The following is a 16,823-nucleotide window of genomic DNA, read 5'->3' as shown; positions in this document are numbered from 1 at the left end:
TGTAGACAGTTTTTTGACTTGGGGAAATATTTTCTGCTATTTATGATTGCAATGGACTAGTCTTGGATTTACTGGAACTGAGTTTTTGGGAGAATAAGATGGATTCATGTATATTTTGTCACGATGTTTTTTTATTTTGCCAGCTGTGCTTATATTCTAAGACATACGGTAGGCTCAATCTTCTCTGTAAGCTACTCCGCATGTCCCTTTTGTTCTTTCTCTTTCTGTTTTGCCTGCCATGAGGAGGTAGGCTAGGAACTTTACCAGAATGTAGTTATTAGCCAGTAAGTTTGTTTGTTATTTATTTTACAATAAAAATGTGTTTTCTTAGAATCTACCTCGGGTTTATTTTACTTAATCATAAGGTATACTCCAAGGAAAACCACGATTCACCCCTCATCAAACACAGGGCTGAATTTCCAACCCTCACATATTTTATATTTTAAACATTGTATTATTCAGTAATAATTGTATTTATTTTGTGCCTAAAATTTTGAAAAATACAGTTGGCAAGAAACTAGGGCATTTGGATCAGAGCGTATTTTACATTGCAATATAAAAACAATGTAGGATTTGTAGGTGAATTCTGAATTGAAAATTGTTTATCTTTGAGATAGTAGATATTGGGTTGTTTCAAGGTAACTCCCTATTTTTCTCTACAATTGAATTTTTGGTTAAAAATAAAGTCTTTTTCCAATAATTAATTCATAATTACCTGTGGGTAGAAGTTTTTGCTGCCTCATTTTCTCCTTCAATAGCAAATGTTGCAAGATAGCCTGATGGCTATAGTTTGGCTTCCCCTCTGGAACAATGGGAACAATGGGCGGAGGACTTGAAAGTGAACTGATAGTCCCCCTGGGCTGACTAGATATGGCTACTCCTTGCTTGATTGACTGCATCTCATTATTTTGCTTTTCTGCAAATGGTGATGATACCTATAGAGCAAATGAAGAAAATATTAAAAAAGAACACTTTCAAATTGCACATTTAAAACTGAACAAAGAAGTTTTAAAAACTTTATTATTCCCATGGCACAAGATAATGTTTAATATAGAGATATGGCAGGTAAATGAGGCATCTTCAGCCCTTCTTGTCATTTAGCATTTCATATCTGTATCAATTTTCCAGATTTGCTCCTTGTCAGACAAAGAAGCTGGTAAAAAATAAATACAAAAAGTGGGAGTCAAAAGAATTAAATTGCCTTGGCATATACATAAGTTGAAAATTATTAGATCTATGATAATTTATTTCCTTACTTGAAATAACAACAAAATTATTGAGGGAAAATGTAAAATAAAGACTATTTTAACAGTATATAATTTCTATGATTTCTTGAAATCATTCTATATTATTTTAACCCTGCCTTGAATAACAACTTGAGAGTATTCTAAGACATCTCAACTAAAGTCAGCAAAAGTACTCCTAAACCAATCACTTACTGTGAGTGGTGGTTGTACTGCCGGAAGTCCTAAAGTGATGTTAGGTAAAGAAGGAGATGCATAGAGATTCAAAAGGTTCATTGATTCTTCATTGATGAGAATGCAGTGTTGTGGAACCTATGGAAATTTTTAAAAAGAGAAGATTGTGTTTGGTTCTTGTTGGACAAACAAGAAAAAAAGTTTCCTCTTTCACACTAGTGGTATTCTGATAATGAAAAACTTTGTATTACAATTCTTAGAACACAATTTCACAATTACGGTAGTAATTTCAAGCCATTGGAACATAGAATGGCGAATTAATCCACAGCCTACTTGAAATTCAGAGTTAATTGCCAATATATCTGGACTGTGATAGCTTAATAAGTTAATCTTCACATTACTTTTTGTTCATTCTGCTTTCATGGAAAAGCAAAACCTAGCAGAGTTGTCAAGTATTTTGTTGGCACCTTGTGTGCGGAATGTGGCTGGGGAATAATAAATACTGCAGTTCCGACATTAGCTGGGAATTGCCACTTTCTCTTCTTCATCTGTAATGGTAACACTATTTATCTAAGCTTATATATTGTGCATTGGTTATTTGGTTCCAGTTCTTTCCATAGGGTTTATAAGGTGTACGGCTTCTTAATTTTGGATATAATCCAAAATATTGAAATTAGCTAAAGTATTACTATTTTGCTTCCTATAATATAATACGAAGACAATATAACATGCCCTTTAATGACTTAACACGATATTTACTATATGTAAACAATTTCTAAGTAGTTAGTCACTCTACAGCAGAGTGAAACGTGCTTTTCTGGGCATGCTTTTCTGACACTTATTGCAAGCTCTTAATAAAAATGTTAATTTTGCCCTTTCCTTCTCTGAAATTCATGTTCTTCAACATGTGGCCTACTATACCTTCTAAAATTACCTTTTTTTTTGTTATTTTTTAACTCTTCCCTCCTTCCCAGATTTTTTTTTACACAATAAGAGCTGCAAAAGGTCTTACTGGACTTTGGAACTCTGGCATGATATGGTCCTCAAGGGAACAACATCCTTGAAAAAGAATACCCTCTGTAACAGTATGACACAGGGACTGCTTTCTTCCCAAACAAAAAGCATATGGCACTCCAATAATAGACCACCTCTATGAGGGATCCTGTGCACTCAAGCTTTGACTAAAATAAATATAATAACTTGTCAAGCATGTTGTGTAGAGCTGTAGATTTTCCTCTGGACAAACCTGGGATATCAATTAACGTTGGAAAATACCTAGAGTTAATACAATGCAACCTCAGACCATCAGTAAAGAATTGAACAGCACAAAAACACAGGATGTTATTCCAAAACATAACCTCCCTATAGAGTTTGTTTGGAGACTAAACGTATCATTGACATCATAAAGAAATTGTCTATATAACTCATATATTAGAATCATACTGAAAACATGCAGCAGTGTAAAATATTTTTAGTCATGTGCACATGAAAATAAAAAAGAAACAATGACAATATATACACAAATTATATGCTGGAACATGACAATAATAATTCTGTGTGAAATAATGTTTATATTTTATAGATGTTGGAAACATGCAAGTAGTAGATTAGCTTGTGAACTGTTCTTTACTCAATACATTGTGTAATAATTTTAATCTATATTTCTTTATATTTCACAATAATTTATGTATATACTTTTACATATATTATTTAATGTATCTTTAAATGCCAAGATTTAGAAATATATGGTTAATATATTTAAAAGTAATCTTTAAAGCTTGCATGTGTCACTAAAGTATATCATTAAAATCATTTTATCATCAAAAATATACTTGGTACTATCCAATTAGTATGTGTTTAATTAAAAAATATATAATTTCCTGCCAGTAATGTATCATAATAGCTATTCTGAAATGGTGTAAATAGCAGCATAGCAATATCCAGTGGAATGAATGGTTATCCTCTGTGGTCAGTTGGTTCAGAAAATGTCACACAACTTGTGAATGGTAAGGAGCTATGCATTTTGTTTTCTTGAATAATAGAGATCAGAAAAAGCCACAAAATGTCAGGCCCAATGCAGTGGTGGATTTCAAAGTTTTTAAAGAACCTCTTCTGTAGGCGTGGCCGGCTTTGTGGGAGTGGCTTGCCAGCCATGTGACTGGGTGGGCATGGCCAACTTGTAAAATGTGGTGAAACTCACTGAACAATGCTCTTACTTAGCAACCAAAATGTTGGCTCAGAAACTCTGGCATTTGAAGCACGCAAGTCTTAAAGCTGTCAAGTTACAAGACCCTTGCACCCCTAACCCTTTAGAAAAAAAAACCCCAGGGATGTTCAAACTTGGCAGCTTTAAGACTTGTGGACTTCAATTCCCAGAATTCCTCCTCCAGTCATATTGGCTCAGGAACTCTGGCATTGAAGTATGCAAGTCTTAAAGCTATCAAGTTACAAGACCCTTGCATCCCTAACTCTTTAGAAAAAAACTCCCAGGGATGTTCAAACTTGACAGTTTTAAGACTTGTAGACTTCAACTCCCAGAATTCCTCCTCTCACTCTTCATCTTGATGATGTGTGGACGGGAGGGGGGAGGGAGCTAGGACCAGTTTTAAAGGCACTGTATATTTGTGGAACCTCTTCTATAGAAGATGTTAGAACTGGCAGGAACCAACCACTGGCCCAATGAGAATATTCCGGGCCGGGAAGAATTCAGATTAATTATTACATGCATCCTTAGGCAAGGGATGTGGCTCCATGGTAAAGCACATACTGATTCAAAATATCCCAAGTCCAATCCCTAGCATGCCTATGAAGGGTGTTGAAATATTCATGATGGGAATCCTGGAATACTACTGTTTAGCCTTTCAACAAAAATGATAATAAGATGGGCAATTATTTGACTTGGTATATAGAACTTTATTTCATTCCCATCTGACATGATTTAAACTGCCAAATCAGATTCTCCCACCAGTTTTGACCATAGACTGATGATTGGATGTTTATTCTCTATACAGAGCATATGTGGCCTATGTTAAAGACCTTTAAAAAGGTTTTCTTCATCTACATCCCATCTTCCTGATCTTAGAGGAGTTGCCATTTAAAAAAGAAATCTAAGGTGAAATTCTTATGTAGTTCTTTTTTTTAAAAAAAAACACCATGTAATAACTACAGCAAACACACAGAATACTTCAATAAAATGTTGTTTCTGTAGTTGCATTTTCTGTTTGGGGAGCTGAAATGGTAAGCAATATTAAACAATCCAAGGGGAATTCCCTTGGATTGTTGTACTTGCAAGATATAAAGTAACCAGTTTGTTCCTTAACTGTCTAAAAAGATAAACACTCTCAGTTTTTTCTCAATTACTGAGCCCATTGAAGAGGTATGGTTAGGAAACGTGGGTCTACAGATATTTTGTACACCTTCTCTATAGAACATCCCCAAGTTCCCTGATAGTTCTTAGTACAATCATATCCATATTTAAATAAACATAACTCTGGTTTATAGAAATTATATAACATATAAAACTACAAAATTATATGAAATATGGGAGAACACAGGGGTTAGGTAAAAATTTAATTGGCTATTTATAGGAATTCCTGTATAAAATAATTTAATAATGTGGATGCATGCACCTAAACTAGAACTGACAGACCTATTTCTATTGTTATAAGCAATTATGTTTCTCCAATTTATTTTCTAATACACATATTTTTGATAATTGAAATCAATAGTTCCACTTGAAATAAACTGATAAATCCAACTATCCTAATACAATATATGAATAAGCAGATGGAAAATATTTCCATATAATCAATATATATTCAAAACAATAATGGAACACAGATTAATCTTTATACTAAAGCAGTTCCCTTGCTGAATGTAGGTTACTATTTTCTTACCTCTTTCTTCTTATTTCTTTAGCAACAGGTATGTAATATTTTACATCAAAATCCTTTTTAGCCTACACGCAACAGAGATCTTAGATATGCACAACATATGTTTTACCTATTCAATGATATCCTGGTTCCCTAATTAACATTTCAACAGCAGAATAAATAATACCATGTAATAGTAAATTTATTTGTTTTAATATTCATCAAAACATTCTTTTTAAAGGCTGCAAATATGTTTTTCCTCGCTCCGGTATGTTTTAAAAGATATTTAAAATTAGATTATGAGAACCTATTTCTTCATTAAGAGTTGAAAAAGTATCTCCCATTTTATTGTTTAATATGATGAAACATTTAGCAGAATCTTTCCAGAAGGCATTAATGCTAGAAAATTAACAGATTGTGCAGCATTATTTTCTTATCCAAATTAAACTTTCTGTGTTAAAATTATTGCTGTATGGATTAGTGTATTTTGAGATTCTATATTTTTAACTTCCTGGAATCTTATCCAGAGCTTTATGACTCAAAAACACCACATGTTAGCTATCAATGTAACCTTTTAGGGAAGGGGATTGTTCTGGGCCAAAGAGAAGCTACTTATCAGTGTGAAGAGGTCACACGCCTGCCCTTGGATCAGAGTTCACACATACAATTAATTCGTTATTAGAAAAAGTCACTGTTGGAGACTGAACTGGGCTTTGCAGCTTCAGAGGTTATTGTCCTGCCAATGACCTGAAGAATTATCCCTTTAGCTTTCTAACTGACAAATTACTTTCCCTTATGCTATTTTTTTTAATCAAAATTTTTCACAGGTTGCAATCTTGCAAATGTTTTTCCATTTCATTTTATTGAATTTAGTAGAAATCAACATAATGCAAGTATATGCAAATTACATGCTAAATAATAGATTTTGCAGATAAATAGTTTTTTAAATTAAGTTTTAATAAGTTTTTTGATGCATGAATCCAAGTCCAGAATGCAGCTAAATACAATTATAATTAATACAATCATATGTTTAAGAGTTATTGTAAATAGTTTGCCTGATGGTTAATAAAAATATGTCAATTTCCCAATTTTTGTCTATGATGTGTCTTCCTATTCTTTTTAACTGAAATGTCAGGCACTTATTTTACAATTTTCTGCATATAAGGAAGTGTTTCACCAAAACAAAAAAATGCCTACATGCTAATAGGGCTTAGGTGTCCCACTTTTCTTTCATTCATGGAAGAGTTTGGTAATCCCCATCCATTTTGCAGTGCAATGGGAAATGTCATTATATTTCTTATTGTTAGCGAATCATTTAATTATTTTTAATGTACATTTATTTTCTGATAATTTAATTCACATGGCAAGGCATATATGATTGCATGCAACAGATCTTAGGTTCAATTCATAGTATTTTCCAAATTTTGAGAGAAGTTTCTAATATAGATGATTCTAAAATAAATGAATAAAAGACATCAAATTTGAATTGAACTCTTGCTCTTTGATCAATATGTGATGCACGTAATATCAAGTACTTTCTCATTCTCATTCTAGTTTTCGATTGTGTGTGCTGAAAATATAGCTAACAGAGCAAGAAGCTGCTTCAAAGTGGTGTCAACAACTGTTTCATTAGCTTTGCAGAGGAACTTATCACTCAATTCTTTTCTAAAATAGTTCTATAGCAAAGTATTTTGATAACTTCACATTATCTTAAATTATTTAACCAACATTTAGTAATCCAGATACTAATAAACAACTTTCATCCTAAGTACGCACATGCAACTATATAAATTTATTGAAGGATGAGAAGGCTGCCTCAGTGGCCACATCTGAACTGTCCCTTCCCTAAAAGGTTAGATTAGCATAGTAGATGGCCTTTCATCAGCTATTTAAGATCCTATTTGTAATTACATGCAATGTAAACTTAATTTGAAAGTTGATTTTATTCTACCAACTGTGCCTGCATACTTTGTAATTTTCTAACCATTCTATTGTATTGTATTCTGGTCAATTGTGCTTTATCTTTGTATCAGAAGTACAATATTACAATATACCATATTATTACTCAACTAGCATACCAATACAACAGTTTAAAACTGACCCATCTACTTGCATAAATAATAAAATAATATATATAATAATATATGCACCAAAGACAAATTCCTTGTGTGTCCAATCACACTTAGCCAATAAGGTCCTTCCCTGCAGAGCTCGGACAAGGGCCCGGTTTCGGGCCAGGCTGCGGGAAACAGCAGAGGAGAGCCCCATGCGGGAGCTGAAGACCCGGAGGACGCTGACCCGAGATCTCCCCCAAGCGGGCATTTTTTAGCTGGTTTGTTGGGTGTATGAGTGTATGAATGTGAGAGAAAATATGCCCATTTTAATTTAATTATTGTATTTTAATAACTATTGTGGGGTGTGTCTGATGAGAGTGTTTGATTGGTAAATATGATAGGATCGGGAGTGCGACCTGGAGTCCCCTCCACTGAGTGCAGAAGCAGAAGTGGATGGGGGCCCAGACTCACCTCCCGTCCTGGAGTGAATGGTACGCGTGGCTTGCCGGGAAGAATGGGGGCCATGGGGGACGGGGGTCTACGGGGATGGGAGGATGTCGTAACATTTTGGTTACGACTGGGAGGGAAGGATATGACGGGAGCTGTAGGGCTAGCCATTACCGGGGAAGAAGGACTCACTACATTACAGCGATTCCTTGTTCTGGCCCCTCAGGCTCAACTCAAGGACCTGGTGGCAGAGGAGTTCAGGGCCCTGGTCTCAGGTTGTTGCTGCTAAATGCCAGGTCGGTTGTGAACAAAGCTCTCCTCATCCGGGATTTAATATTAGACGAGGAGGCAGACCTGGCATGTATAACCGAAACCTGGCTGGGCCAAGAGGGAGGAGTCCCCTTCTCAGAAATGTGCCCAGATGGGTTCCAGGTGCTCCACCAACCACGACACCAGAGAAAGGGGTGGGGGAGTAGTAGTTATCGTCCGAAGGTCGTTAGTTCCTCGCAGGATCCCTGCCCCAGAGATTGTGGGGTGTGAGTCTCTCCTCTTGAAGTTGGACCTAGGGGTTCAATTGGGCTTGCTGTTGACATACCTACTTTCCAGCTGTGTCACGTCAGCCCTGCCTGTGCTGCTAGAGGCAGTAGCTGGGTTGGCGGTGGAGTTCCCCAGACTAATGGTACTGGGGGACTTTAATCTGCTGTCTCTCGGTGAACACTCAGATGGGGCACAGGAGTTCATGGCTTCCATGACAGCCATGGACTCGACCCAGGTAGTTCAGGGTCCAACTCATAGAGCAGGACACACGCTTGACCTTGTATTTTCTCGGGGCAGTGGAGACGTGATCTCGAGTTAAGGGAAAAAGAGACCTCGCCCTTGTCATGGTCAGATCTGTCCTTGATGAGGTTTGACTTCAGGACGCTACTCCACCATTGCAGGGAGGTGGAGCCAACTAAGTGATTCCGCCCCAGGCACCTGATGGACCCAGAGGGATTTCAGAGGAAGCTTGGAGAGATACCTGACTCCCTTGTCCGCAATCTGGCCGAGTCTTTGGTCGCTGCCTGGAATCGCTGCCTCTCCGCGGCGGTGGATCCAGGAGGGCACCTTGGTTTACCAAGGAACTCCGGGAGATAAAGCGCCAAAAGAGACGCCTAGAGTGATGTTGGAGGGCTAGTAACTCTGAATCTGATCGATCACTATTAAGAGCCTTTATTAGGACTTACTAGTGGCAATACGGGTGGCAAAATGTATGCATTTTTCCGCTCTTATTGCATCCGTGGAATCTCGCCCAGCCACCCTGTTTAGGGTGACCCGCTCCCTCCTGAAAGGTGAGGAGGCGGAGGAACCCCTGAAGGGAAGAGCTGAGGCATTCTTTCAGTTTATGTTGGATAAAATCACTCAGATTCGGACAGACCTGGACTTCACTTGGGCAGTACCAGCTGAGATGCCGAGGGTTAGTCTTAATCGGATTTTCTGGGATGAGTTCGAATTTGTCACCCCTGAGGAAGTGGACAAGGCCATGGGAGCGATGAGTGCCTCCAGGTGTTTGTTGGACCCGTGCCCCTCCTGGCTAGTTTCGACCAGCAGAGAGGTGACACGAGACTGGCTCCAGACAATTACTAATGCATCTTTGCAGGAGGGGTCTTTTCCGCAACCATTAAAGGAAGCAGTGGTAAGACCCCTCCTCAAGAAGCCTTCCCTAGACCCAGCTATTTTGAAAAACTATTGTCCTGTCTCCAACCTTCCTTTTTGGGGGAAGGTTGTTGAGAAGGTGGTGGCACTTCAACTCCGAAGGACCTTGAATGAAACGGTTTCAGTCCGGTTTCAGGACTGGGTACAGCACGGAAACCGCTTTTGTCGCCCTGACCGATGATCTCTGGCGAGCTAGGGATAGAGGACATTCCTCTATCCTGGTGCTTCTTGACCTCTCAGCGGCCTTCGATACCATCAACCATGGTATCCTTCTGCAATGCCTAGGGGAGGTGGGAGTGAGAGGCACCATTTTACGGTGGTTCTCCTCTTACCTCTCTGACAGGTCGCAGTCGGTGTTGGTCAGGGGGCAAAGGTTCACCCCTAAGCCCCTCAAATGTGGTGTGCCACAGGGTTTCCCCCTCCTATTTAAAATCTACATGAAGCCGCTGGGTGAGATCATGCGACAGCACGGGGTAAAGTACCACCAATACACAGATGATATTCAACTGTATCTTTATGCCCCATGCCAGCTCAATGTAGTGGCGGACATGATGTGCCGATGCCTGGAGGCTGTTAGGAACTGGATGGGGGTGAACAAACTTGTGCTCAATCCCAATAAGACTGAGTGGCTTTGGATGCTGCCCCCGAAGGACAGCCTAGACAGTCCATCCTTAACCCTGGGGGTGAAAATTTACACCCCGTAGAGGATCCAGGGGGTCCTCCTGGATTCGCAGCTGAAACTGGAACATCGTCCATCGGCTGTGACCAGGGGGGCCTTTGCCCAGATTCGTCTGGTGCACCAATTGCGGCCCTATTTGGATCGGGAGGCACTTCAAACGGTTACTCACACCCTTGTCATCTCAAGGCTGGATTATTGCAACACGCTCTACATGGGGCTACCCTTGAAAAGTGTTCGGAGACTGCAGCTAGTCCAGAATGCGGCCGTGCGAGCAATATTGCGTGCACCGAGGTACACCCACGTTACACCTGTCCTCCACGAGCTGCACTGGCTACCAATTGGTCTCCGGACGCAATTCAAGGTGTTGGTTATTACCTTTAAAGCCCTACATGGCTTAGGGCCAGCGTACCTTCGTGACCGCCTACTGCCACATACCTCTCAGCGGCCAGTAAGATCCCACAGATTGGGCCTCCTTCAGACGCCGTCAGCTGGACAGTGTCGGCTGGCGGGCTCCTGGAGGAGAGCCTTCTCTGTGGCTGCTCCAACTCTTTGGAATCAGCTACCCCCAGAGATTCGGACCATACCCACTCTCATAGTCTTCAGGAAAGCTGTAAAAGCCTGGCTGTTCCAGGAGGCCTGGGGCTGTTGACCTCATTGTTGAGGTCCAACCCTGATTAGAATGAATGTATGTGGTATTGTGATTTTAAACTGTCTTTTTTTTTCCTCTTTTTTTCTCTCTCTTTTTTTGTAAGCTGCCCGGAGTCCTTTGGGATTGGGCGGCATATAAATTTTGATAATAAAATAAATAAATAAATAAATAAATAAATAAATAAATAAATAAATAAATAAATAAATAATTCTATTCTGCTCTGTTCTGCTCTGTTCTATTCTAAAATAATTATAACCTTGGATTTTAAATTTCTGGCAAATTTTAAATTTTATTTTCCTCCTATTACATCAATGTTTAATTAAAAGAAACAGAGTATATCTGAGATTAAAATATGTTTATTATAATCAGAATCAGAAAAGAACTGGAACGGACATGGAAGTCTTCTAGTCAGACCCTCTGCTCAAGCAGGAAACCTTACACCTTATCAGACAAGTGACTGTACAGTCTCTTTTTAAAAACCTTTAGTAAAGCACCCACAACTTCCGTAGCAAGCTGTTCCACTGGTTACTGTTAATTATCCTCACTGATAGGAAGTTTGATCTTAATTCCAGGGTTAGTTTCCCTCCATTGTTTCTTGTGCTTTGGAAAATAAATTGATCCCCTTCTGTTTGCGGCAGCCTCTCAAATACTGAAATACTGCTATCATGTCATCACTAGTCTTTCTTTTCTCTAGACTAGCCAAACCCAAATTCTGCAACTTTTCTTAATATGTTTTAGTCTCCAGGCCTTTAATAATATTAATCATTTAATCATGCTCTTCTTTGCATTTCTACCAACGTCTCAACATCTTTTTTGTAATGTGGTGACCAAAACTGGATGCAGTATTCCAGATATGGCCTTTATCATTAAAGACGGACTGTTTTGGCATCCCAATATTTTAGATCGGGGTGTCAAATTCAAGAGTGCTTAAATCTGTCCTACGGGCCTGGCCTGGAAATATCAAAGGACCGGCCCACGATGCTTCTGCCAGCCAAAACAGGCTGCAGGAGTGCATGCAGCCCCCATGTGGCCCATTTTTGGCCTCCTTGGCCTCCAGCAGCACTCTGCTGAGCACAAACGGGCTGCGTGTTGCCTCCTTGGCAACTAGTTCATGTTATTAACAGCTGCAATATCTTGTGATCATGTGATCAACTTTTTGACCTTCTGAGAAACAAAATCAATGGGGAAGCCAGATTCATTTAACAACTTATTAATTTAACTGTGATGATTCACTTAATAACTGTAAAATGAGGCAAAACTCACTAAACAAATGTCTCAATTAACCACAGAAAATTTGGGCTCAATTGTGATCATAAGTCGAGGACCACCTGTACAGTTGCAGTGCAGCCACTCTGAAATTGGAAGGAATGCTTTTCTAAAGAGGGGTGGAAAGCCAGATGAAAAAATCCAAACCTGAAATATCTGAAGATGACACTGGCTAAAGGTAGAAACTCAGAGAGAACTTTTATTTTCAGATTTAAAAGGATAGGCAGAGTGTACTGTTAGAACCAAAGGGCTTTAAAGGCGACAATCATCTCTCTGAATTGCATCCAGAAATGAAATTATAATCTGTGTAGATCTCAACAGATGGATGTTAAAGGATAAATCACCCGGTATCCATAACTACTTAAGCACTGCATTTTGAACATGTTATAGTTTTTGGTATCTTAAGATTAGTGCAGTCCTTGAAATATCAGATACACAAAACCATTATTTTCTTACCTCGGCTGAAGAATTCAAAGGCAATACTGATGTTTCATTCTCTGTATTTCTTGTAGGACAATTACATGGTGAACTTGGGCCTGATCCTGGAGAACTGCTACCAACTGATGATTCTGGAATGTTGGTAAAAGAAATAAATCTAAGTATGATTGGTCATTATAAAGTTTCACCTACAATAGAAAATAAGTTGCCCACACAATGTATTCCTTTATTCGTGTTATAATTTTTCTTTACCTCATAATGTTTCCAATACACAAAAACCCACAATTTATTACTTGAGCAGTAATTTTTCTCCTTCCTCAGTAGTAGGCAAAATACTAAAAAAAAGTTCCTAACAAGTAAAGGAAAAGGAAGTACCTTTGGCTGCATTCTCTGCTGCCTCTGTAAGAGACCAGCATGATAGAGATACTGGACTCCCAAAGGTCAAGATAACATGTCATCAATTCATGAGGCCTGCTGCCATTCCTAGGCTGTTTGGATAAACCCCTGGAGGACTCAGTTGTGAACTGGCCTTTATATGAGCAACTAATAAAAAACAATACCTCATTTGCAGTTCAGTCAGTGAATTTTAAGGGAAAAACAGTTATCTTCAAAACCTTAATATAGTATCTGAATGATTTTATCATACTTTGTTTTTTATGTTTGTATATAATATGCCAAAGCAAAATGGTATGTTTATAAATACTATTCATCATACAAACATAAAATGTCCTTTTTATATAAAAAGTAAATGAACAGATGGCTCATAAATACTGTCTTCAAAAATAATCTTGATGCTAACGAGCAAAAGACACACAATATCATTTGGTTCCTTTAAATTACCTAATTACTAAGGCTGTGACTGAAATTATTGAAAATTGTTTCAGATCTCATGCAAGCACAAACATGGTACCTCATTAAAGAAACTTTTATGATCTTTTTCAGGTTTCTGCACAAACTACAAAATAAAGATGCCATTTAAAAAAATAAACTGGTAATTAAAGTGACTTTAATAGCACAATCTTCTTCAAACCTTGCATGGAATCTTGGAAAGGTTTGACCATTTTAACATATATATAGCTGGAGTTACTGTGGTTCATTTTTACATAAGATATAAATCATTTCTTGTGAATAACTTTTTCTAAATCATTTTTCAGAAGTGCACAATTCTTAGGATTTACATTGATTTTAAAAGTATCTTCCAAATAAAGATCCTCATTAAAACAAACCAGTGGCAGAAATAATATAATAAGAACTAGTGTAAATTAAAGTTAATTAAACTAGTGGAACCATAAAATAGATAAAGTCAAAGAAAATGAAGAAGATAAATTGCTCCAGCACTTTAGAATTCAAACAGACAGGCCACATAACACCCCAGATGTAACTATCAATAAGAAAGACAAAAATGGCTGGATAGATGAAAAGGCTGGAGACAGAATGAAAGAGAAAGAACTGGAGAAGATAACAAAATACAAAGATCTGCAGACAGAAATAGAATGACTATGGGAAAAGAAAGGAAAGGTAGTATAAATATTACTATATTTTGGTGAAATCCCAAAACAACTGGAGCACTACATGAACACCATTGGATTGACAAAATCACCATAATCAATTGCAAAAGGCAGTTTTACTTAGAACATATTCTGAAATTATATCTTTAACCCTTTAAACATCAAAATCTGCCAAACCCAGATCCTTGGAAAGGACTCCATAGTTAGATAAAAATGCCAAATCCAGTCTGGATAGCTGCCTGGCTATGTAATAAACTATAAAAATAATTAGACATGATATTTCTAGTTCATTACCTGTCATCTCAATTAATCTTTTCTTCAATGAGCAGACCATTGTTCCATCCTTCCTTCTGAGTAAAGGGCTGCTTCTTCTTTCTGTTACTTTTTGTTTTAACTTGGAGCGAACTTTCAAATTGGGTTCAGAGGCTGAGAATAAGATCATAAAATCTATCATTACAGACTACAAACCTGCAAGCTTCCTTTTGGGATCTGCTTCCTTCCCAGGTTGACAAAGTTAGACAATAACTTCCAATTTAACAACATGGCCATTGAACAAAGTTATGCAAATTATTAAATAAGACCATGTTCAGATATAAATGTCTGAACCACTATTTGAAACCATGGTTTATGTTGTCTGTTTATATATATATATATGTCTTAATGCAATGAATGATAATTTATTTAGTTTGTATTAACTCATCTTATATCTGGTTTATTACTGTTTATTGCTGAAGCCTCAATAAATCTATAAATACCAATTTTAAAGGAATAAACCACCACAAAATGCAAACAAGTCATGATTAGCTTGGTTTTTTGCAAAAACATTGGGTTCTTGGACTCCTAATCATCTCTTTAAATCATAAACAGTGGAGTTTGATTTATGAATTCTACATGTTTGTATAAAACAAATGTGGTTGACATGTGGTGTTTTTAATATTACATGAAATTTCCTTCATCTTTTGCATTTGCCATGTAGATAGGGCTGAAAGAAAATGGAATTTAAAATCTGGAAAGTCAAACACTGATATAAAATATTGTTTTAATTTACTCATTTCCCAAATGCTCTGTAAAGTGTACTGATGTTGTTTCATTATTTTTAAGTGAAAAAGTATACTTAAAGAATATATCTTGTTCATGACAATTATCACAACTGAAAAACAGGATAAACCTAATATATCTATTTGTTTTTTTAAGTAAATATACCTACATATTTATCTATCTACTTATTTATTTATTTACTTATTTAGTTATTTAGTTATTTCTATCGGTGATACTCCATTCCTTCAGCCTCTAAACTATATACTATATAATCATCAGTAAAATAATTACTGTAACATTATAATAATTACTATAACATTATAATCATAAACGTAATCCACCCATTCCAACAATATCCTCCACCAAGGACAGATTCTGTCTTACATCCCCTATTGTTCGATAAAACATCCATGTTCTAATAGTCTTATGGAAAGAGTTGATTTGGTTTTGCAAAGGTAAGCTGATTCAGAGGAGGAGACCACCATTGAGAAGGTTTGATTAAAGGTCTTTGTGGGTAGAATTTCTTTAGAGATAGGACCTACAGCAAGCCTTCTCTCCCTGTTTACTGAATTGACAGATTTGTGAAGACAGTCAGAGAAGATACTCTTAAAGACATTGAGGTCCTAAACCATGGAAAGATTTAAAAATGATAACCATACTCTGAATTCACTCCAAAGCTAATTGGCAAACAATTCAGCTCTTGGAATAGATTGGATTAATTTTATTCAGGTGGTTACATGTACAGAAGGGTAAAACTTCCTTCAATGGTTTTCAAGGAAGTTGCAAACCTCCAATGTTAAGGTAACAAAAACAAGAATGGCACTCATATGTGAAACATAATTTCCAGATTAGGCTAGCCCTGAGCCTGCTGGCCTTTCACAAGGCGCTAAAAAGTTGGATTTTTTTCTAGGTCTGGTAAGTCCATTTCCTGATGTAGTTGATAGCTATTTTATGAAGTTCAGCTTTCATGTGTTTTCATTTTGTATTATATGTTTTGTTTGTTTTTATCTATTTTATTAGAATCTGCTCACATATGTGAGATAGACACCTATATAATTAAAAAAAAATGATTATGTGCAATGCATTTTAATTCAAAAAAGGACAAAAGTGCTACAATTCTGTGAAGGCTGTCCTTGTCATGGCCTTGACCTACTGTTCAAGTGGAAGTTTGAGTCGAAGAGAAACTCAAGATTGTGAATCAGCTCCATATAGGAGCACTACTTTAGCATGTAGAGAACCGGGATAACCTTGAAGGAAATAAGAATTATTATATAAGAAAAGAAGCTAAACATTCCTTAAGTTCTGAGGAAAAATAAGAATTCAATGAGATATAAGAGGAAGGAAGGTAAAATGCAATCGGAGTTGCAAAATTCAGGTTCTCAAAAAATATATAGTTCTAGTCTTATAAGAACTCTATTTCCTGATATGCTTTACCTCAAAAGGCTGACATTAATCTTGCAAGACTTATTGTGCCTTACCTCCTCTCTCTTTTACCTTATTTATTCCATTATTCAATTTCTATAGCCACCCATCTCAGCCTAATGACTGGGGGTGTCTTACAATTCTAAAATCATAAAACAATTAAAAAGAATAAAAGTATTACAAAAATAAATACATATTACAGATGAGTTAGTTAAGCAATTAATAGTAAAGTCAAGAAACAGAGTCCTAACACATTATAGGCCTAGGTACATAGATATTTTTTTTAAGTCTTATGAAAGGCCAACAGGGTTGGGACCATTTTAATCTCCAATGGGAGTAT

The 16,823-nt window shown here is 37.1% G+C and overlaps 1 protein-coding gene across 1 annotated transcript in view; it reads right to left on the bottom strand.

The window, feature by feature from the left end:
- HDAC9 (histone deacetylase 9) overlaps window positions 1-16,823 on the bottom strand; it is a 102,732-nt gene that overhangs the window by 19,716 nt on the left and 66,193 nt on the right. Inside the window, exons 6-10 of the mRNA XM_032236996.1 lie at window positions 14,318-14,449; window positions 12,534-12,646; window positions 11,263-11,268; window positions 1,440-1,556; window positions 716-935 (exon numbers count right to left, since the gene is read on the bottom strand). Coding sequence (XP_032092887.1) covers window positions 716-935; window positions 1,440-1,556; window positions 11,263-11,268; window positions 12,534-12,646; window positions 14,318-14,449 — 588 coding nt within the window. The remainder of the gene's footprint in view (window positions 1-715; window positions 936-1,439; window positions 1,557-11,262; window positions 11,269-12,533; window positions 12,647-14,317; window positions 14,450-16,823) is intronic.

Source organism: Thamnophis elegans, chromosome Z, assembly GCF_009769535.1.
Source record: "Thamnophis elegans isolate rThaEle1 chromosome Z, rThaEle1.pri, whole genome shotgun sequence".
In the NCBI taxonomy this organism is placed as follows: Eukaryota; Metazoa; Chordata; class Lepidosauria; order Squamata; family Colubridae; genus Thamnophis; species Thamnophis elegans.
Note: the sequence above shows the minus strand (reverse complement) of the source record. Positions and strands in the feature narration are given on the sequence as shown.